At 40.2% G+C, this 23,894-nt stretch overlaps 1 protein-coding gene across 1 annotated transcript in view; it reads right to left on the reverse strand.

Annotated features, from left to right (window-relative positions):
* Positions 1 to 23,894, reverse strand: part of LOC309575411 (VPS10 domain-containing receptor SorCS1-like) — a gene marked incomplete at both ends in the record, with an annotated part of 262,002 nt that overhangs the window by 143,035 nt on the left and 95,073 nt on the right. The window contains one exon of the mRNA XM_082285827.1: positions 1,996 to 2,095. Within this exon, the coding sequence (XP_082141953.1) occupies positions 1,996 to 2,095 (100 nt within the window). The remainder of the gene's footprint in view (positions 1 to 1,995; positions 2,096 to 23,894) is intronic.

Genomic DNA, 23,894 nt, shown 5'->3' on the forward strand with positions numbered 1-23,894 from the left:
AGTTAAGTACATGCTGACCCCCCTTATGGATCACTGCTGTAGCAAGGTCTCTCATCCAGTAACTGCAAGATGAAAAATGCACCATTTCTTTTCCACTACTGAAGAAGCCTTTTCTCTCTGCTAAGGCAGGCCTTGTGGAACAAAGGACATCGAAGGCTACTGGTGCAGTCAGAGAAATCACCACATATAGCTAATATTTAGGGAAAATACACTGTCAGCATTTGCCCAGCACTAACTGCAGCAGTGTATAAACCCTTCACATGAAGAATACGAGTTTTATAAAATTCATGGAGTTTAGAGTAGTTGAGTTGCACCTTTTAAAAGTACTTCTGCAGCCATCCACCCAGCCCAGATTAGTGAAACATGATACAACTTTCAAAATGACCAGAATTTCTGAAAGTGTTATCAGAATTTCAGGGGAGGAGAGGAGATCAGGTCCCAGGATCCATAGATTTTTCCTTGGTGGCAAAATTTATAAATATGTTTCCTTCCTTTTCATTCCCCAACAAGCATAATAAAGACCTTGACTTTTAGTATTTTTGCTTTCACTGTAGAAGTACTCTTAGTGTGGAAACATAAGGTAGCTCTACACTTTCTTCCCTGTGCCCTCTTAGCCTTGGGGAACTATATGGGTGTCTAAAATTAAATGTTCATTGATGGAATGGCCTGATACTCTAGAGAAACAGCATGAGCAGGGCCTCCAAAAGTTCTCCCTGCAAGCCTAACTCTGCTTCTGCTGAAATAAACTTTGAAAAATTCAATCTTAGACCATGACATAGGTCCTCTCATCCCAGGTGTTGCAGCTTTCCTCTGGCACTGTCCCATATTGATTGTAGGCCAACTTTACACCAGACTTCTGCCAGAAAAGATGGTTCCACACTTCTGCCTAAAAGCTATTTTACTTTCATCTACTTAGTTTTTGAGCTGGAAGGGGATTAGTCTTCAGGCAGGTCAGTCCTGGATCCAGCTCATCAGATGGCTATACAAACAAGGGTGGCAGAGAAAGGCAGGGAGTGAGAGGGTGCAGGATGCAGCCAGAGGTGATAAAGGCTGTTCAGCACCAGCCTGCACTTCACTTGGCTTAACAAGCATGCTGAAGGACATTTAAGTGATCTGCTAATTTCATTCTTTAGCTCCTAGAGAAGAGCTTCATATCTTCCTAAGGGTCACCTGCAATGAGATGACATCTCTCCACTAATTTGGGGCCATTTAATTGCAATTTGAACTGCCAAGCATTGTCCTCTCTGGTTAGGACAGCTCCCTCTTCCTTTCACAGTCTGTCTTAAAGAACACTTAATTGTTTCAGTATAGTGAGAACAGCATTGTAGTGACCTCAGCTGCCCAAATACACCCAGCCTCCTTTAGAGGTGACTCTTTACTAACACTTTCTGCCAATGCAATTCAGTTTTGCCTGTAGTGACTCGAACTATGCACAAGGACTGAAAACCAAGGAGTAGAAAACGAAAAATTTTGTCAAAAAAGTGTCTCAAAAAAGGCATCCAGATTCCTTTCATGAGTATGTCAGCATTATAAATTCATAGTAAATTGTTAGTCAGTAGGGTGTCTGAATGATTAAAACCTTCTGAGGTTCTAAGGCATTTTCTCTGCAGGAATTTGTCAAATCCTGTTCAGTTCACTATTGGGAGCACTTAAAAGACAGATAATGTTATATACAATCTGGTCACTGTAGATGCATTTCTGCCATTTTAACGAGTCTCTCTCCCTTTCAGACAACAAAATCAACACCATCCAGAAGGTGAGCAAACAATTACATGCGCGGTACATGTGACGCCAATCCATTTAATGGCCATCTTTCCCTCAAGTATTACTGGTAACAGGTATAGGTGGTACTAAAGCCACACATTTTTTCAAGGCAAGAGTGACAGAGAGATTCCTGCCATTTAAATAGTAACAGACATTGAAAAAATTGGAAGAGATCTCCAGGACAGAAATAGCATCATAAAGCCAAAAAGAGCTAACCATATCATCACCTACCTTACGTTTGTTTGTTGGGCAAACATACAAGTAGCTCAAAATAGTCTTCAGACCAACTTTATCATTCAGTTTCTCATATGTTGTCCCATAATCTGTGGACCTACAATTCAAGAGAGATTCTTATAAGTACAAACACTTAATCACAAAACCACAAGTCACTTGGCAGCTTTTCAATGTAAGTCATGCTTTAAATAGCGGAATGGCTCTCTAGAGCTTTTTCAATGATTCATGTAGTATATAATGATACTTAATTATATACACACAGCATCATGTGAGTGTTGATAATTTGCATTTAAATTAGATTAGGAAAAATTAAACCAGCATCTTCCCAAAGCATCTTAAATATGTACAATAGGAAATACATTCTGCATATAGAAGATGATAATGATTGTCAGAGATGCCAAACAGCAGACAGCAAGAGACTAAGGTTACCAGTTCATCATACACTCCAAGCTTAGTTTTGTTAAGATGGCTTATCTCAGTGTATTCCAAAGTACCTTCTCTGACACTGACTAGCAGAGAGGATGGACACATGCATTTTATTCTTGCTTTAAAAGCCACTGTCCAGTAGAGAAAATGAAGCATTTCTGAAATGAGTGTTGCCCATAAAAACACTGACTACGTGTCTTGGGGAAGAACAAAATAAGTGAACAAATGAGACTGTCCAGTATTCCTGTAGGAGCTACACTTCACATGGGACCAGAAGCAGGATCAAGCATCAGCAGAGGTTTTGTTCATTATGCAGCTCATACTTGCCTGAATTCTGTCCCAGTATCCCAGGGATTTAGATAATCAGCCCAAACCAGTACAGTTGGTGCCCATAAATTGCAGAAAGGGACATGTATCTGGGTAACAGACATTCAAAAGCATAACATATTCCTGTACCTCACCTGTAACATGTACAAATGGGCCCATACAGAACTTCACTTGCAAGCAGTAACATGAATTTTCCCTTTTGCTGTGCCCTCCAAAACCAGACATTCTAAAGCAAAATCTTGGCACCCAATTTTTGCAGGTTCTCTCCTATCAGGGCTCCAACAGTGGCTAAATTCACAAAGGCATTTAAGACCTTTAATGCTTACTCTTTTTTTTTTTTTTTTTCTTTTTGGTGGAGTATGGAGTGTGGTACATTTCTGAATCAAGTACCATACCTACATTCATATTTCAACTTCTGGGATTTCAGATTTTGCAATCAGTACATGAACAAAACAAGAAAACAGCAGCCTAGGGTTTTATCCACGAAAGATGAATTGCACTAAAACGTGAATCTGCATTAAAGTTGAGTCTTTCTATTTAGAAACTTTATAGAAGCCTTTGCATGTATCTGCCTGCTCATATAACAATTGCCCTATGGTTTAATATCCATAGATTTCTCCTTTCCTCCAATAAACCCATGCCCTCCCATGTGCATGTATGACCTTTGGTGTTTAGAACATTAACATCATCTGCTGACTGAGCTTTGCCTTTATAAGGTCATCTCTCTCAGGAGCACATAGAAACTAACTGAGCTATTTCCTCAGCGGACTGAAGAGTAGGATACTGTTATGGTTGTTTCTGTTACCAAATATTTCAGAGATGCTCCAGCATCCAGGTAAGGGGATCCACAGCAAGATGCTGAACACAGCCTGGCCAAGGACTGCAGCTCCACTTCGCTACCTTGCCCCACCTCACCACCCAGTCTTCTCAAAAGTGAGTATTTCTGCTGCTCTCTGCCTAAACCCCAAAACCTACCCTTTGTGAAGTTTGAGCTGACAAAGACATACAAAGATTGTAAGGAGTAAATCTGACCTGCTGAGTTAGGAAAAATATATTAACAAAATAATGCTGCTTTTTCTCATACACCAGTGACAGTGAATTCAAAATGGGATCTTTCTAAAGTGGATAGGAGCAAAGAAAATCTGAGACATAAAGCTTGCTTTGAAATTGTTCAAGAAAGGCAGCCAATACCCCTGCCACAACACAGGCAAACTTATGTCAACATCCTATTGCAAATGGTAATCTCAGAATTGCCAGCCACTTCTTACTTCAAATCTCTAGGCAATTGTTTTGCATTCATAGCTTTATTTACAGGTAACACTCTATACAGATGGAAGCCTGTGCTTCTGTCAACATCTATAAAAGAAACTGAAAGATTTAAAGGCTTAGAAAAACATTTTTTTTCAGATGAACGAATTCGCAAGCAATCGAAGGAGCTACTATTAGATCTTACTCTCATTTTCATGTTCTAAACTGACAATAGCCAGTCCTTCTACCTTCCCAGTTACCAATTTTTACTTTTGTACCACTTTACAAATACCCTTAATTTTAATGGGGAGGCAAACGTTATATATACAACAGCAAATAGACATCCATAACTGTTTTAACACAAAGAAATGGTAATACATACATTTGCAGAGCAGTGGAAAAAAGAATTAGATCAAAGGAAACACTGCATCCATGGGAAGTCTCTGCTGGGATCTAACCAGGGGTATCACCAACCTGCATTCATCTTATTGCTATTACATATATATATATGCATGCAAGCCAGCACTGATTAGTAGCCTACATAACGAGCTATTTGTTTGTCTTATTAAATGGGTGTTATAAAGCAGCACGAGACTCCTAACGCATAAAAACACATCAGCCATTGCATGGCCCAGGAAGCCAGCCTAACCTGGAAGTGCTGCAAAAGACAGATGCACCTCAGCAGGGTGTAGGCACTAATGACAGAGTGGGATCACCAACTTCAATCCCAGTTATCTGAAGGGGAAAGGATAAGTAGCAACCAACCTCTCCACATTTTGTGTGGAAGGCTGCTCCTCTGAAGTTCTGCAGAGAGAAATCAATTTTAGTCCATCCATGACAGGAGCAAGAAAATGCCCAGAAAAATCATCAGAAAGGACTAAACCCAGGACATGTCAAGCTTAAAACACAAAAATTAAACTCTGCTTTCTAAATAGCTACAGCTAATGAAATAACTGCATGTAAATGAGTGAACAGGAAGCCCTATTTTATTGTGTCTTGTGTAGATGCGTGTTGCAATGGTTTCTCAAACTGTTCGGGGGGAGAAAGGGGATGTGAGTCTTACATTGTGGAAGTCACTGAAATGCAGATGATAGTAGAAGAATAATATTCAGAAAATAAAAGTATTTAGACTCAATTCTGAACTTCACATTTGTCCCACCATATTAGTTGCAATTGCTATCATTAAATCCCAAATTTTACCAGTAGCTGTTTAAAATCCAACTCCCTATGTTTTCAGTAAAGTGGAAGACAATGCAAGAAGATAAACATTTTCATGATCACTAGCTCATTTCACAGTATAAAAAAGTACCAAAATTATGGGATTGAAACTCTGATTTTCCCAATAATAAATTATAACAAAACTAGAAACATGTGGCATGATTTCTATTTTGCAAACTATTTGCAAGAAAGCTGACATTTAAACAACTTCATTATTATTCATTGACAGGGTTTTTCCCTCTCCTTGCGTCAGGGTAAATGACATTTCTATTACAGTATTATAATAAACTCCTGCACATTTTAAATAAAGTCCCTGAATTCCATTAGTCCACCTACTGTCATGAATATATCTCAATCCATTCCTACCAATATTTCACAATTATAATAGGCATTCTGAATCAACCAGCAACATGAACCCTATGGAAATTTTCTTCTTTCTCAAGAAGCACAGCCTTACATTCAGAGTACTGTCAGTTTGAATATAGAGATTAAATACATCCCCTAGTTTTCTCCTTTGTTACAAACTTGAGGCTGACTGTAGTTATTTTACATAAGATGCTGAAGACCTGAAGAATCGAACAGTTGATCATTTGGTCAAGAGGGGTTTGATTTTTTTTTTGCATCAAGATCTTTCTGGAACACTCCATGAGAAAAAAAGAAAAACATTACTTGCAGACTTTAAGCTGTCTCATGTCTCCTGCTTATTAGAGTACAGCTTTCTTCCCATGTTAACAGATTAGGTTACTTGTTATAACACACATCATTAAGAAGCAATCACTGTAATTGGCACCATTTGCTTTTTTTTCTTCTCCCACCAGTCACGCCTGGTTTTCACACATTAACTTGACTGCTTCACCCAAATCCACCACGAGAACACTGTGTTTCATGTCCTTATTCCCCTCTTCCCTCCACAGTTGAATTTGCTGCTCTAACTGTGGTCCAAGTGGCAGCCGGCCCTGGGAGGCAGGACCAGAAGCAGCTGTGATGTGATCAGTGAGCAGCAGAGCAGGGCAGCCTGTCTGACCAGGAGCTGTGTGAAGAGATGGGCTCTGCCCTTTTTCTCCCTCTGCACATGAATTTATCCCTGACACAAGCCAGGCATTTTTAAGTTAAGCAATGACTATTAGATCTTGTGTTCCAACCTCACACATAACTGAGTTTGCCACCTGGTTTGCCTCCAAAGGGAATGGTCAGGTGAGCACAAGATTTGCCAGTTGCTATCATATTAATCTCTACAAGAACAGATTTTTGGAAAGAAGCCTTTCAGATCACAGAAGGCAGAACTGCAGAGCCTCAAGCTGCACTTACAAAAGGCTTTCAAACAAACAAGTTTTTGAATAAGGAATAAAGACATTAATAATGATCTTTCATGTCTGAATGTGAAAAATACTGGAGCTGGTAATTCTGGAGCAAATTTATAATCCTGTATGCCATGTTTTAAGCCTGTTTGTAAACTTTGCTGTACAGCTGTTGACTCTTGCACTCTTTTTTTCTGGGGAGACTTTGAGGTTGAGGTGCTATTCCTTCATCCCTTAAATTGAAACGCTTTACTCTGGTTTCATAGCCAGGTAGTAAAGTTTCCCATTGATTTTTGTCATACCACCATGTTTCACAAAAGCTAGTAATGTCAAAGTCTTCTTCAACAGCTAGCCATTTATGTTCACATGTTCCTCCTGTTAGCTTTTCACAAGGCATTGATAGATATCACTTCTGGTCTAATGCCTCTTTTGATTTAACTCCTTCATGTGCGACCCTGGTATTTTTTCCAGAAAGTACTAATGCCTCATCTCAGTTTCTTAGGGTGAAACTTTTTTTTTTTTAAATTCATTCTTTATTTTCACAGAAAGTTACTCTTGCTTTGCAGATTACTTTGCTTCACCAGGACACTTCTCACCACTGTCTGTCTTTTTAATTCATTGTATAATTCCCCAAGGCTTTTCACATTTCTAATGGGATCTATTTGCTTAGCTCATGGAGACTGACACATTTTGAATGGAGTTTTACAATCCCACCTGGAAGAGCAATTGCAAGATGTAAACACAGGAAGTTCTGCATCCTTGGACAGAATTTCCATGTAGAAAAGAGTTTCATAAGAGTATTGTAAGAGTTTGGTTCAAGAGGGCAGTGGTCTGACAGCAGGGAAAAGCCAAACAGCTGGTCAGCATTTCTTTAAAAATCTGTAACAGCACTGTGCATGTCACAACACTAAAACACTTCAAATTTAGCCAGGAAGTTGAAATTAAATTTACAGACATTTCCAGAGTAAAGAAAAATAAAGATATTTCAAAACTCAAGGGACCCACATGTCTCATGGCCTAAGTGAACACATTTCTTACTACTTTTTTCTTATGAGGCCCTCAGCGTGCTGGCAAATAGGACTGTTCCCACTCTCTAGGTGGGGAAACAGAGGGAAAGACAAGATAATTAATCCTGCATTTGAAGGAAGTCTGTGACAGAGCCAAATTCAAGTCCCCTCAGGCTCCACCATCTTCCCACTCCATCCTGACACTTGTAATTTTCTGGGGTTTTGTGTGTGCAAATAAGGATTGGAAAAAGTCTTGCTATCAATGGCAAAATGATGAAATACAAAATTAAAAACACTTTAAATAGGCATTTTAAAACAGATTAAAACCTTCATTTTGAAAATATTTTGCTTCCAGTCTGAGTTGTGACTGTAGATTTTACTAGAAATTAAGTCATAAATTTCTATGAGTTTAATGAAATGTGTATTTTTTCCTCTCATGGGAAGAATTTTCTCATCACAAAATGAAGTTTCCCACCTGCAAAAGCCACCAAAAAGACTTGGAGAGGGAGTAAAAAAAATTAAAAAGAAACAATAAGAAACCATTAAATTGACATTTTTCTGCATAATCAGTTAAAGTAATTCAATTTTCTTCTTTTCATTTTCAATCAACTTTTATTTGGAGTAATCTAAATGAATAGAAACCTACACACTGAAATTTCTTGTAATTTTTGGCTTAATATAGTTCAGCTGATTATTGCTATAAATAATTTAAAGATGTGACAAGCAGGAAAAGCAGCTCATATTTTATCATCCAATCCCCAGTCTACATATTGTGTTGGATATTTTTTAAAAATATTACCCAATTTAGAAAGAAAGAAAATAGGGGAGTGAGAGGGCCATGAGACATAATCTGTAGGTGACACAGATGCTTGTTTCTCCTTCAAATAATGGTTGAAGAAAACTCAATTTGCCTATTGCCTTCCATGCTGTTTCAGTGGAGAGTAAGTAACTCAGGTTACCAATCTATGGAAGCAGAGAATACCTGTTCCTCTGCCAAGGTAATAAGAATTTGGTCAATTGCTTCAGAAGTCATGGGATGATGACAGTGGGAATATTCCAATGGAAGACAAGACAGGTTGTATGGGATGAAAGGAAATCCTGCAGTCAGGGTTATTTCTTACTCTCATCTTTGTCAGATGAAAGGTGAAGGACATGGTCAATTATGATGAAAGTGCAAGAGTTTCCAGTTGGACAAGACAGAAGAGCAAATCCACCATAATGCACAGCACTAGACAGCAGCAAGACACATGACTGTCAAATGCAAGGACAGGGAAAGAAGAGTTCCTGTAATAATCAGGGTAGCACATGAATGAGAACCATTATCCTGGTTTTGGCTGGAATAGAGGTCATTTCTCCTTAGCAGCTGGTACAGTGTTCTGTGTTGGATTCAGTATGAGAATAATGTTGATAACGCACAAATGTTTTGGTAACCTACCCTAAGTCAAGGATTGTTTAGTGTCAGTGAGGAAGAGCACAAAAAGCTGGGAGGAAGCATAGCCAGGACAGTTGTCCCAAACTGACCAAAGGGGCACAGATAATCAGTAGTACAGAATCAAAAATATGATGAGGTAAAGCTAAAACACCAATAGAGATGTATCTGTTTTAGCTCTGGGTGACATGTATTTCAAACCCTCCTATCTTACCAAACTAGCCTTGGAACAATAACTCAGAACAAACTTTCATGTGAAAAAAATTAGAGACATTCTGTGCTTGTAAGATGTCATCAAAAGATTTTTGAAATACCAGTTTCTGATGTCACTGCCTTTTTTAGCAGAAGTAACATTCTGCTGTATTGTGGAGAAGGGCTTTTTATCTTCAGGCTTCAGTGACATTGCTGCATAAAGGTTGGATACCCAAAGAAAAGAGCAAAATCAAGTATTTTAGCCTGAAAAAAGATCAAATTTGGATTAGATGGGAATGATGCACTTTTCCCCTCCTCCTTTTACTGCTTTTCTAATTTTAGATGCCTGTCCTATCTTGTTTGATAGATAAACATCCTTTAACTGTACAGTGCAATGGTTTCTCATGTCAGCAGGCTAAGAACAGAAGATTCTGGCAGTTGATAAAATCCATATTCAGATTCTCCACTCCTCTGCTAGCTGATCAGAGATCAGATCCTGATCACACTCTTATGTAAATCCAAACTACTATGGAGATGCACCATCATAAACATGAAACTGGACAGCTTCAATGATCAATTTGCCCTTGCTTGGAAGCAACTGCTTCCAGGAAGTCAGAAGGATCTTTGCTGTCAGAATGCAAGACATGAAGATTTTTATTTCAAGTGTACAATTACCGAGCTTTTGTGTGAAAAATAATGCACTGAGATGTGACTGGACTCTGTTCTAGAAGTATTTCCAAGGCACTGTTTTGCAGGAGTAGACTGTAAATCCACTGTTTCCTATGGGCAGCCCCGTTTTGGGGCGTCACCTACATTCTGGAACCCCTCTCTGCTGTGCTAAATGACCACTTGCAGGATTAGCTCTGGGAAAGGGTATAGAATGTCAAGGGCAGAGGATTTCTGAAAAATAACTGTGGACTTTCCACCTATTTTGCCTGGTTGCCAGACTCCCAGCAAGGCTGGTGTTTTCCACTGATAAGGGGAAGGAACTGGGTCTTCCCTCTCCATTGCTTCCCTCTCCTCAGAGCAGCAGAGTGGGTGACTTTCCGGAACTTTCCCCATCAAATCTCCCTTTCAGCTCCACATCTCCCTGAGGCCTCAAAGACTCATCTCCAGTCCCTCACTGACTAAAGCAGCATAAGTCAAGAGCAGCACAGGGAGGCTGGCGATCACAACCCCTTCAGCTATTCTAATCCAGTGCTGGGTGAAAGCCAGCAGTGAGAAACAAAGGAATAGCCATCAAAGCAAGACCTCCACTTGACCCTCTCAGTGAAAGGCTCAAGAGGCTGGTTCAAGTGATGCTCTGGCTGAAACATTAGTGCCATCTCTCCTGCTCTTTCTGTGAGTCATTTCATGCTACAACATCCAGATGCATGTGGGAAGGACCAGTAACTCCACATTTTTTGGGTGGCTAATTAATATACACCAACAAAAATATGATACCAAATACATACCAAAAGCTGACAGGTTATTGATGCTTGTTCATCTGATGGTATGTATGATCCAAGCACCTTCTCTGTCCCTAAGCCCATAGTACTGGTTTTCAATACTTTTCCATTTGCCTTCACAACATTATTTTGAGTTAAAGACCCCAAAGAAAGGAATGAAAGTATACTGACAACAGGCTTTTTGCTTGCTACCTTCAGAGAATTTTGGGGGATCAGTGGAATGTAAGTGGAAGAGCACCAGTCTGGAAGATCTCCCTGTCCACCTGACTTGTTTGTCAAAACAAATAAACAGGATAGAATGCAAATTTCTGCCCTTCCTTCATCACGGTGGTGAACACCCTGCAACACTGCAACTCAGAATGCAGCCATTCCCACAGACCCAGCCTGGCTTATGGTCATCAACAAAACAAACCTCAGCTTAGCTGTGATGGATATTAAAGTCGTTCTTCCATACGTTTAAATCAAAAGCTGCCTTCTAAATTAGGATTGAGGATGACTAATGATTCTTCTTGCCATATGTTTACAGGGGCATACTGACATCAGCACACCCTTAATGCCAAATTCTTGCTCATAAAGTGGTTCCTTGAGTGTTGATTCTTCCCATTTTCACCCCAGTCTGGTGTAAATCACACAAATAGCTGGGACTGGAGCCCAGCAATCATCACACTATTAACTTTCTAATTGATGGTAATGGCCAGAATAAATTTCAGGCACCCCAAGGGGTTGTTAATGGATTTTGTAGCTTGAGGGCAGAGCAACAGGAAGCTTTTCCATTAATCAGGGAGATGAGACAACCATACATGTCCTACACTTCCCACCCCATCATAACACTGAGGTCACTGCAGCTTGGCTAGAAAAACTCTCACAGCAGGCTGAGCTCAGTTAGAAAGTTTGATACTTGTTCAGCAGAGCTGCCTGAGCATCCACAGCCACATTATACACCCAAAAAGCCGCTTTAGCCCACCTCCAATTAAGAGTAAGGAGCAGTTTTACTGAGCCATAAATGCACTGCAGGTCTTCTTCAGGGTATGTACTAAAAGCCAGAGAAAAGATTTTCTGGCTAGCACCATCCAAGCATTTGCAACACAATACGCAATCTTCATTCTATCCTGCCAGTGCAAATCAACAGCTAGAAAGCTTAAAAGATCCAGACAGCCCAAGACATTATTGTCAAAATCACTGTCCAAGCCCCTTAGTTGTTATAATGGAGTAACTCCTAAGGACCAGTAGCATTTTAAAACCAGCTAAAAATGTGCTTCGTGCATTAATTCCTATTAAAGTTAGCTGGAAGATGCAATTCTCATCCCTCAGGCAATGCTAATTTTTTTTTTTTTTTTTTGCCTTGCTTTAAAATATCATTATTCCCAAAGTCTGGATGGAGTAAGAATACAGGAAGGAAAGAGATTAAATTAAAAAATAGTAATTCAGAGTGTTTCATTTCACTTGTACCAGTGTTACCATTATCCATTCAACTGAATATTTTATAACACAGTCTGGCTGTCACCCTACAGGAAAAAAATCTCCAATGAAACAAGGAGAAAAATCAAAATGAAACACACTTTCAGTTTCAGGTTATTCCTACATTTTCTGTCAAGATTTCATTTTTAAAATATTGCAGAAGATTTATCTGAATAATGCTGCATTTCCCAGAAGAAAATTGTTCCACTGGAATGGTTTTCAATTCATTCTCTGAGTCCAAGCAGTGAGCACAATGAGCTGCTAGCTTGACTCTTACCACACCACAGTACCTAAGAAGAAATTTGTTGTTGCTGGATCTAAAAGCTGTGCTACTGGACTACTCTACCCAAGAATCACTAATTAATGCTTTAAAGCAGATAATGAGTGTTACTTTTTTTTCTTTTTAAAGCAATTTGAGTGATGCATCTCTACCAGTTGTGTCAACTTCAAATAATAAACACCACCCAGAGCCACGCAGCTTTATTTTTTATCTCTTGGTTGGTGGAAGCATATTTATCACTATGTATCTCAAGGATCGGTGGGGTTATAAAACTTGCTATTTATAGCTACTCTTGGGGTATTGAGCAAGTGACAGTAATTTGTTCCTGTGACATCTAACCTTAGGTCAACTCCAGTAGCAGAAGATGGATTTTTACAGGAAATGAAATGAAAGTACACAGCAGAAGATTAATGCTGTTTTCCAGGCCTGCGGAGAATGCATGCTCCCAATCACTCTACGAGAAAAAATGGTCAGGAGCATGTGCTGTGTGTTAAGAACAGAGCAAGCTGTGGTCAAGGTGAGCTGTTCAAACAGTCTATTAGCAAACTGATACACTGGCATTTGTGCATAGAGGAATTGCAGGCTGACAGTCTAGAAATGAGCTCAGCTCTTCGGGTTCTTTGATTTTGAAAGTCATCTTTAAGTCAGCAACAGCTACAGATAAAATGGGATTTGCTTTTATGTTAGTGGTAAAAGATAAAAGTAAGTTAAAAGATAAAAGTAAGCTAAAGCTTGGCTGTAAATTCCATATAAGAAACATTTTGTACAAGATCAGGTTACTATTTTGCCCTGCATTGCAGCATCTTGTTTTAATTACATTTTCTGTTTGTAAGAAAATAAGGACTGCATATTGAAACATGTTCAGAAGAGTCCCTGACACTAAAACCCTTACTGATGGGCTATATTAGTCCACTACTCACAACATACATTAAAGTCTCTTAAAAAAAATATTGACCAGAAGACTTACTTTCCCCACAAGCCAACTGTTCTTAATTTATTTGGAATTAAAATGATAAGGAAGGTCTTTCCAAAGATGTGGGTGTATAAAGACATTAATTATACAATCTAGTCATTAAAATAATGCTACTAACAGGAACTCAGCCAAGTACCTGAAAATTCTTTCCACCTTCTTGTAACAGACCTGTCATCCTCAGCCACCACCAACGCCCTTAATAAAGGTGTGTCTTCTAACATGCTCAAAAAATTTCAGCTTTGCCAACCAAATTTCACACTTGACTACTAAAGCCATATAAGCCCCCAGTGTCCCAAAACAGCTGGAAAAAGCCATGTTAATTTCACCTGTGTGAAAGCCAAGGCTGGTAGAAAAAGTGTTATTAATTACAAAAGGTTCGATTTGAACTTGGAGTGACAAAGGTCACACAGCTACATAAAGATGATATCCTCAAGAAGGACCTTCATAAGTCCCTGGACATTTCTCTGGGAGATGGTTGCCAAGTCCTATCCTGCTGTGTGATAGAAAATCACTGATAAATGACTGTAAGTGGAAGGTCTTCAATTCAGTTTTGATTTATTAGTGCCCAATTAGAACAGACACTTTAAGTAACAGTTGCTACGGTAGCCAAACACTGCAGCTGTGACTCTGGGTGGTGGGGAAGGCAAGGAGTCAAGAATAGGTGCAAGATTTTGAATGTGCAGTTCGAGTGGGGAGCAGACATTAATGGATCACAGGTATGCCCCCAAATCCCCCTTTCAGCACTATCTACACACACACACACCCCTTCACCACCTATCACGCTGCCAGAAATCCACTCATTTATTGCTTAAAGGTCCTGTAGCAGGTGAAATAAGACCAGACAACTGTGACCGATCCTTCTATGTCTTCACAGGTCAAATTCCTGCCAAAAATGCACTGAATTTCCCTTTGCAATAGGAGAGAATTGGAGGACTGGAAATACACCAAAAAAAAGTAGTTGATGATTTTTCACTGCTTCAGAATAAAGTTCCCTGTTCAGCGCATCTAATTTTTGGGTGAATAGGGCACCTTAACCTTCACATCATGTATGGGTTTTTCCGTCTCCATCCTCTTCCCCCTGTTTTAAAATTTATGGTTACCATTTAGGCTGATTTCAATTTCCATTAATAATATGTGCAACTGATGTACATTTAAGTGATTTTAATCATGTTGTAGTGACAAGTTTAGCTTAAAGCAGGGCTTCACTTAGAACTATCAAGTAAATTTCTCTTGAAAAGGTCAGTTTAACATTTAACAGGAGGGCCCATTCCAGACAAATTAGAATTTGCTCCACTTGCTTCAAGTGCAAACACTTTTTAAGCTGGCTTCACGAGAGGCATGTCAATCAGAAGAGAAAAGTGTCAGGCACCCAAGAGAAAAGGTTCACTGATGCCTCCCCACACAGCCAGCCCAAGGACTGCTCAGACACGTGGGCAAAACTGAAATATTCCTGCCTCGCTGTTCAAGATCTGGGGCCAGACCAGCCCAAAGAAAGCAGGGAAGGCAGAGCTGGGGGAGATTGGACAAGCCCCTGACAAGTCAGACTTCTTACTTCTAGTTGCTGCAGCAACAGGAATGCAGTGGGAACAGCCTTCTGTGAGAGAGAGGGGTTATTGTGTGTGCATCCCACGAGGATTTCTTATTGCTCCTGCGCCTGGCAGAGGCAGTTGGGCTTTCCAGGAGAGCAGCACAATAAGCAGAGAGGCAATACCTGTAATGCTGTCTCAGTGGCACTCTCAGCAGTAGCCCAATTCCATGCACCCTGCAGCTGGTGACAGCTGGCATCACCACAAATAAAACACAAGAAATAAGCCTGTGCTTGTTGCACTTGAATCCTTGAACCAGAACCTCTGGAGAACACAGTGACATCAGATCTTGTGGTACCTCCACGTTGCAGATGAGCCTTTCACTGTTAACAGTAAAGCAGAGCCTGTAACCTCCTGTTGCTGTGCCCCCCATGCAAGAGTGTAATGTGTCCTAGTAGATCTTTTTCCTTGAAAATAAATTTTCCCTAAGGATGCTCTCCATCAAGTGACAGTTTCTGAATAGAATCAACACATCTTCCAGGGACCTGTCCAGCCTTCCTAGTAGCTGCCTGAATGACATCATCCATTTAGTGACAGGTTTCACAGTCCTTTTTACTACCATGTTTTACTAGTTTCAAAAATGCAAAAATCCTCATAAAACAGAAACTCTGTTTGTCTAGGCAGCCAAGTAAGTTTGTCCAGACAGCTAAGTTCATAATGGTGTAACTTTCCCCTGACAACTCCCAAGTTCTCCAGGAGTCCTGGAGAAGCCTCAAAGAGTATTTTTGACATTTGTGCTGTCACACTGCCTGAACAATCTTCATTAGTTCACAGGTTTGTGCTTCTGCCTAGAAAGAGTGGCTGGGGGGGAAAAACAAAGCAAACAACAAAAAGAAAAAAAACCCACAATAAAAAAACAAAGTCATGTACACACAAACACAGTGTTTGAAAGTTCAGGGATAAAACTGAAATTTAATTCGGGCATCTGCAGGGTCACTTGGAAATGCTTCAGATACGTTTTCACTTTAGAAAATGCCAACCTGCCAAAGCAAAACTTTTCAGAAAAGCTCCGGAATGGAATTTCCTTGGAAAAAACCAGAAGGAGCAGATTTTTTTATATCTGAGATGTGAAACGTCCAGGCTTTGTAGGAAAGAGAGGACAGTCAGCTCAAGTACTGATGCATCCGTAGCTGTCTAAGCATTAAAACAACAGCTGGGGCTGCTACTGCAGCAATCACCAACACAGTGAAATTAGTTTCAAGCAAATCCTCCTTTACAGCAAGGCAAACACTGAGATGCAGTCATCCTCAAATGATACAAAACTTCAATTTAGGAGCATCATCCATCTGAGGGGAGCTCTCTCAGCCACTGTGCTACTAATTGTTGTGGGTTGGTGCTCTCCTTCACCCCTTTGAACTCTGCTTGTGTGTAGGACAGAGAAAGATGTTTAATAATGCAACCACACTCATGATTATGGAGAAGAGTAATAGATTCACCAGCAATTTGACTAATCAAGCTGACAAAGTGATTGAGTTCAAAAAGGGAAGGACTCTCCCAGCAGCAGTTCATTAAAATAAAAATGAAATTCTGCACACTTCCATTTTAGCAAAATTTACTGGTTCAAAAGAGGGAAGAAAAAGGAATAGCCTGTATAATCTCAACTATCAGCAAGAAAAATCAGGTATAGGGTACAGCTAAGACTGGATTAGCTCTTTTAACTTCATTACAATTAGCAAACAAAACCTGCAGAGAGGAGGTTCTGCAAGGAAAGCCCTTGCACCTAGAACCATTAGGCCAGGTGATTGTGAACAGTGGTTGAACATGACAGGTATTCTCATAGCAATGGAGACAACCATGGCTCTGAGGGAGGACCATGACAAACCTCAGAAAGTAAGACAGAGTTTTTTTATGAGAAATGTGTGTTTGCAAGAAAAAAGTAAAGCTGCTTTGAAAATGGAAAGCTGACTCATCCACACACAGCACAGCAGTGGTCCCATGAAGTTATCAACACTGTGTGAGGCTGCTGAGAGTCAAGGAACTCAGCCTGGGTGGCAGTGTGAGAATATATTAAAGTAAGTGTCTTTTTGTGAGAATGTTTTATTTATAAGAGTAGAACAGAACTGTTGGAAAGAATGAAATAAAACCCCTTTGATTTTATTTATTATCTTACTTCATGTTAAAACTTAATGGGAAAAATCCTGAAGTTATTAACAGCTAAAAAAACTACATGTTTTATTGGATTCCTGAGCTGTTAAAAGTTTTTATAAAGGACATTTCAAAATGGTGTAAAAGATGAGATAGATGAGAGAAGCTGCTCCTGAAGAGAATGGAGGAAACAAGAAAACATGGCTCAGGAAAAGCTACCTCTTAAATGGCCCTTAAGGACCATTAAGGGACATTGACAGAATCAGGCAGAGGAAGGGCTTTAACCTGCGGGTGAAGAAGCAATTGTGTCTGCAGAAGAAATGTGTTACAATCCAAATTAGTTCAAACCATCCAGAAAATCCATCAGTCAGGCATCCAAGTGGGACAAACAATCCCGAACACTGTAAACGGGTAACCAAAAAAAGATGGTACTAGTGTTCCAAGACTGGCTCGATGGCTTGGTCACTGATGCAGGACAGTAGGAGAGGGAACCTGAGGGTGGGGGAGAAACTGCACATTCCAAAATTCCTTGTGGCAACACCAGACACTGAACCCCTTGCTACCAAAAAAAGGAAATTGCCCTGAACTCTTTTACTTTTGCATTTGCCAGATACATTTTTCATCCCAGTGGTGTACAGACACCAAAAGAAAAGAGCATATGTTACCAAATTTCTTCAGCCCTGTTGAAAAGTATGGAAGAACACCAACTGTATTTAGGTCCAGACTCAGGAACATAACCAAATTCTGCAGAACAGATGTAACCACCAATGCTGGGAGTTCTTATTGGCCAGGAAGTGGAAATAAGGCTAATCTTATAGTCCCACTTTCACATTCCAGACACTTACAGTTCGTTGGGAAATTTCTATGGATTAGGTCCCAGTTCTTTACTGAGTTTCTATTCCCAAGGAAGGAAATATTTAACTGAAGCCACCATTCCCAAATATGATGTTGCTCAACTATCAAAGAAAAAAATGGACAGCCAAGGTAAAACGCCTGTTGTCAATTTTTTTTGTCTCAGCACGAACTCATTGAGCTCAAATGTATCTTCTAAGGGCTGTGTAAAGGTGAGCAGGTAAAGGAATCTTATTTTACAGGGAAACAGAGAGGGACAAGCACACAACTCTAGTGATTGCACTGTCACTCCTGAAACATGAGGTCTCTATGCCTCCATTAATTAAGGCTGTTGAGCTAGATCAGAGGCTGATCAGTCTTCAATCCCTGGACTTGTGCATAATGATTAACTCCTAGCTCACCTTAATAAAACCTTGAACCAAGCATCTCCTTTGGGTACTCAGAGAGGGAGAAACCAGCTCAGCTAATTAGAGTTGTCACAGCAGCTAATCAGCACACCTACATTCATCCCAGTGATTGGTACCAGCTGGGGAATAATTTCAAAATTTACCAGGGAATTAAGAAAGCACACCTTTGGGACCTGCTGGAATAGAAGTTTTTGGCTGACAGAGCAAAAAAGATGCAGGAGATGAAGCAGCAGCTAAAAGTAAAGTTTGCTTTAGAAAATCAGGAGTGAAGACAGGCAAAACACACCAGAAGTGGTTCTTGTGGAATTGATAGATCATCTGATCTGCAGCGCTGGTGGGCAATGGAGCAGTAGTCTACTTTAGAGGAAGCACTCGTAAGAAAGCGTCATAAATTAATCCCAGCAAGTCAGCCTAGAGTGCAGCAAATGACAGCACTGGAACACAAACAGTAAGTAAATCACATCTACCCCTGCCTGGGGACTGGGTCTAGATCTCTGTTCTTTACCTCCAGACAAACCCAGTCCTAGTCTATTATTTCAATTAATGGAACAGTCTTTTTATAGTGAATGAAGATATTATTACTTGTCTACTCTATGACTCTGACAGAAAGGCAACACTAACAGTGAATCTTCCTTACTGTACCACTGGGCATTAACTCAGCTGGTAGTGCTGACAAGTCCTGTCCAATTTAGAGGCTGCTAAGTTCAGCTCCTTGAGTGCAACTACCTCATCTTTTCAGGACTCTGTCAGTAGACGAGTTATGCTGCCAGCCATGTCCCTTCAAAGAATCCAGGTCTCTTGGCAGTTTATCCCCCTTTTTTTTTTTCCTTTGGCATTTAGACATTACAGACTGGTATTTCAGATATAGCCGAGGTTTTGAACAGACTGTCCTGTGAGCTCTGTAAATCAGGAGCAGCAAGCTTGGGCCTTCTGTCAGGACTACTGACAGCTCATGATCTGAGCAGATGAGATTTGTCTGCCACAGGTCTCTGCCACAGCTGTACAGCCACACACTGTGCACAGCTGGTGCCTAAAACCAGGGCAGCCACCTGCACCCCCTCCACAGAACCACAGAGCAGGAGAGGCTGTGCACCCTGCTGCAGAGAAACAGGAACTAAGCTCAGTCAGGGAAGTCTAACAGCTACTGTGGCATGCCTGACATGTTTTTTTCCTGTTTTGTCTCCCAGAAAGGGCATGGTGACCCCAGTAACACATAACAAAACAGCCTTAGCTGGCCACTGATCAAACCTATCTACCCCCACCTGTCTGATTCTCAGACAAATTCTTCTTTAAAATTTACCTTTGCCTTATCTCCAATTCTGTGGATGACAACCCTATTTGTGCTGCTGAGGCAACTGAGTTTGATTCTTCATAGAGCCCTCTAAGTTCATTAATCTCTTTATTAACTTTAGCACCTATTCACACACTGCAAATCTCTCCTAGGAATAAGATGCCAACACCAGAAGGTGTAAACTCCTCCGAGAATTAGGGCAGCAACCTGAGAATCACTGCCTGATGTGCCAGCAACACTTCCTTCCCTGCTGCAACGGGCTCACCTGTGTGCTGTATCCACCCAAATCACAGGATACTCAGCTGGAACAGTCACAGTGCAAAGAATGTGGTACATTACTGGTTGGTGCCCAAACAAACAGAAAGGAGCCATTTTACAAATACTGAAAAATACTCAAAAGAACTTTGTGTTCCTACGGATGGTAGAGAAAAGACAAAACAAATCAGACAACAAAAATTCTGTCTTTTTGGATAGGTAATGAGCCTGACCCAAAGCTTACTGAAATCTGCACAAGCCTTTCCACAGACTTAATGACAGTCTACAGGAGACTCTGTGTAATTATCCTATATAATTACATAAAAGCCTGCTAGAGGGTTAGTGAGAAGACAAATGTTTTTGACAACAGGAAAGTTCCAGACGGCCATGTGATGTTCCAGAAGAAAATATAAATACGTTACTTAGCTTTCAGAGCAAGACTTAAAGCTTCTTGACACTAACAAAGAAAATGTCAGAAGCAGTGAGTCCAGAGAAGCAACATTTTAGAAAGGAAAGGAAGGGACAAACCTATGTGGGAGGACAGGATGACAATGCCCAGTGGGATATTAAAGCATGTATGTGATCACTGTCAAGTGTAGGCCAAATACACATGTAAATTAAGGCATCTGAGATGTTGCTGATTCACTTAGCATCCTCTACCCCTTCCTGGATGAATTTGAGCTCATTAGGTGCAGCTGGAAGACAACAGCTCCTGTGAGAAAATCAGGTGCCAGAATGAATGGAATTATGCAACCAGATTTAGACCACACAACTTGTGTACTTTCCCAATGTGCCAGACCAAGCTATGGCCTCTTTGTGTTTTCCAAATTAAGAAAAAAGCCCACCACCAAAAACAGAGCCCTGAAGTTACTAACACAAGTGTCAGTGCTCAATCTTTAAGGGAGAGGGGGAATTTCTGCATGAGGACAGACAGCCAGGGTGAGTGTTGGTACAATCCCATGCAAGGCATTACCTGCAGCCACTGAGAACAATGCTGGCAATAACTGCATGATTCCCCTTTTCCCCGACTTTCCAGCAGTGAAAAGCAATTTTGCAGCCAGTAGAGGCTGACTCATCGTATCAGATGGTGAACTTCCAGACCTTACAGAAGTTAACGCTGCCTTTCAGATTTCATTCTCAGAACACAGAAGACAGAGCTTACTAGGATTTTAAACTCCTCTGCTTTTTCCTTTCTGACCAACTTTTCTACATGTTCTTTTGGAGAGGCTTTTCCTCACAGGAAGACAGATCTGTCATACTGGGAAGGAGCAGGTAGATTCTATTCTCTACATCACATTCAACCAGAAGAAGGCAGAGAATCCACCAAATTCTTTCAGAAAATTCAAATACAAAGCCAATAATGCCCCCATTGTAGGCTTAGGCCCACAAATTAAATAGGAGTAACTGATGTTTTTCATCATGTCCCAAGCAACTGGGTCTTAAGAGTCAAGGTTGTTGCCACTTCTCTGAAGAGAGAAATATTTCTGAGGTGGTAAAAACAATCTGGCCAGCCTGCAAACAATACAGAGGTGAAGATCATCCAAAACCATCACTACTTTATTCTTCCATACTTCCATTCTCTGGTAAGCAGTGCGATACAAACGTACAACAGCACGAGTTTACTGAAGAGTCAGAATTTTTCTTAACTACTGAATGGAGCTTTCCAAAGTTTCCCTTTTTACTTTCTCTATTCATTGAAAGGATAAGGCAATGCTTAAAGAGCAATCAATAGAACTCAAGAACACTCTGTTCTCCAGCTGCCATATGAACCTCCTTGCCCTAAAGGCTGCACACAAGTGAAATTTTATGTCATTTACTGCTTTTTCACTTTCACTCTCCAACATACTGAGTGGCCAGTTCATTTAGAAGATAAAAAAGAGCTGTGTGAGTTTTCCTTCATCACACAGTAAGATTTCAAAAATATAAAGAAGTGTAGGAAAAAGAAACTGGACGGCTAAAGGCACAGAAAAACCTCTTCCTTCTCAAGCACTAATTCAGCTCTCTGCAGCTGACAGAGGCCAACAACCACCTGGTGCTTTTCAGCTGTCCATCCTCCTAAATGCTAAAAGATTTTATTGGTTCAAATGATGGATACATTCTGAGAACAAAAAGTAAACCGCACAAATACACCCACCAAGGGCTAATAAATACCTCCACTAAACGCTTCTGCTCTTTTAAGAAGTTGCGGAGCCAGAAGTCAGTATTAGCTGAAAGGCTACATCAAAATAGTAACACACATGGCCTGGCCTTGTTGCTATACCCTTGTCATCTTTGCATGCTGCAGGTTCACTGGATCAAATGGATCTTTGGTTCAATCCAAAACAGCCCTCAGTACAACTGCAATGGATCTTCCTTGTTCAGTGATCAACTCCTACTGACTTGATGGAATTACTTAAAATAAAAAAGGCTAGAGTGCTAGTTATTATAACAGGAGTAAATAGCCTCACACATTCCCTCAGTTAAATGAGACACACTTGGATTATGGATTTGGTTTGCGGGTAAATTGCAACATGCAGGTCCTCTGCATAATAACTCTAGATCTTTCATTTTCTTCAATACCAAACTGAAAACCACTTTTTTTCCCCCTTTTTTGTAGAGCACTGATCAGCATTTCAGGAGTTACTGTGCATCAAAGATAATCCACAAATATAAATGAGGCTATTATATCTCTATACATGTTCTTTTCATGCAATTTCAACAGAAATTCTGCAAATTAACATGCCCTGTTTACTCTGAGAGCTTTATTACATCTTCTTTCTAAAACAATTGACTCAGCATGTTTCTTCTGAAACAAAAAATAGCAACTGAATGTAGCAGAAGCCAACTGCCAAGCCCAGTGCTTCTATAATTACATTAATAGAGGGCGTGAAGAATGAATTTATACTTATTACAATACCTACCATTATTTTCTAATAGGACATAGATTGAATAGACTTTACAGCTACACTAACTGTATTTTTGACCCACCTTTTCTGTTTATTTTGTACGTTAATGGTGCTAAAAAGCTAAGTGGTAATAGTAGCCATCCAAGTAATATCAATAGTAAGGAGAAAAGCCTAACAAGAAGGGGGATGCTGCTTTTACATCACTGGCCAGCAGTAATTTCTGGAGCTTGTGGGAAGTGGTGCTGTTTGACTCAGGTCAGTGAATTTACTCCAGCTTCTACAAGCAGAAGGGCTGACTCCCCACACAACACTTCTCACCTTAACCATGTCTAATCTTCTTTGCTCCAAAAATCAGATTTCCTCCCCCATCTCTCATCGGTGTTTGTCATCCTTTACCTGTCCTGAGTAATCATTTGGCCACCTTATTCCACCATTCATATCTTCTTCCCTTTTTTATATCTCCCAAGTCACTAATACAGACACCAAACTTGGTTCAGTTGCAATTTTATGCATTTGCTATATCCACGACCTTAGGAGGAGGTTTCTGATCTGTTTAATTTTACATCTATTTTTTAATTGAAATCAACATTTCAGTTAGTCTCTAACTTCTGCCCATAAATCCCATCTTGGGAAGAGTTTTATTGAAATTTGAATGCTGTCTTAAAAATCTTTACATGCCAAGTCAGTATCTTAAACATTTCAAAGTTCTAATTTCTTCAAAAATTCAGCTCCTGGCTCCTTACCTTACATGGTCATTGATCAGATCAATGCATTTCGGTCTTTTCACTGTGGGACATGAAGTCCAGTTTTTTGCCTTTTCCCGCTCCTACACACTGTCCAGTCTTTCTCCATGCAGTAAGTAGATATTACATAGTCCTGTAAGTTCAACCTTCAGCCCTTGTCCCTGAAGTTATTCTTTGTTGAGCTACAATACATTTTTTCAAGTGAGCTCAGCTTACTAAGCCATCCATTTGCCCACTGTGACTACCTCCGGTCTCATTTTGATTCACTACCCCGCCTGTCTCAAAACTTGGAAATTATATCAGATTTATTACCAGACTAATGGCAAAGAGGGCCTATATCACTGCACCTACAGCTAACCTTCCTGAATGTCATTAGACATATCTTGCCAGGGAGAGATTTCCTTGCACATCAATTTCGGTTCTCATGAACTTGCTGATTCTTGATTATGCCTAACCAAATATTTCACTATCCAACAGCCACAAACCCA

This window comes from Coloeus monedula (genome assembly GCF_965178545.1).
Source record: "Coloeus monedula genome assembly, chromosome: 8".
NCBI classification, from domain to species: domain Eukaryota; kingdom Metazoa; phylum Chordata; class Aves; order Passeriformes; family Corvidae; genus Coloeus; species Coloeus monedula.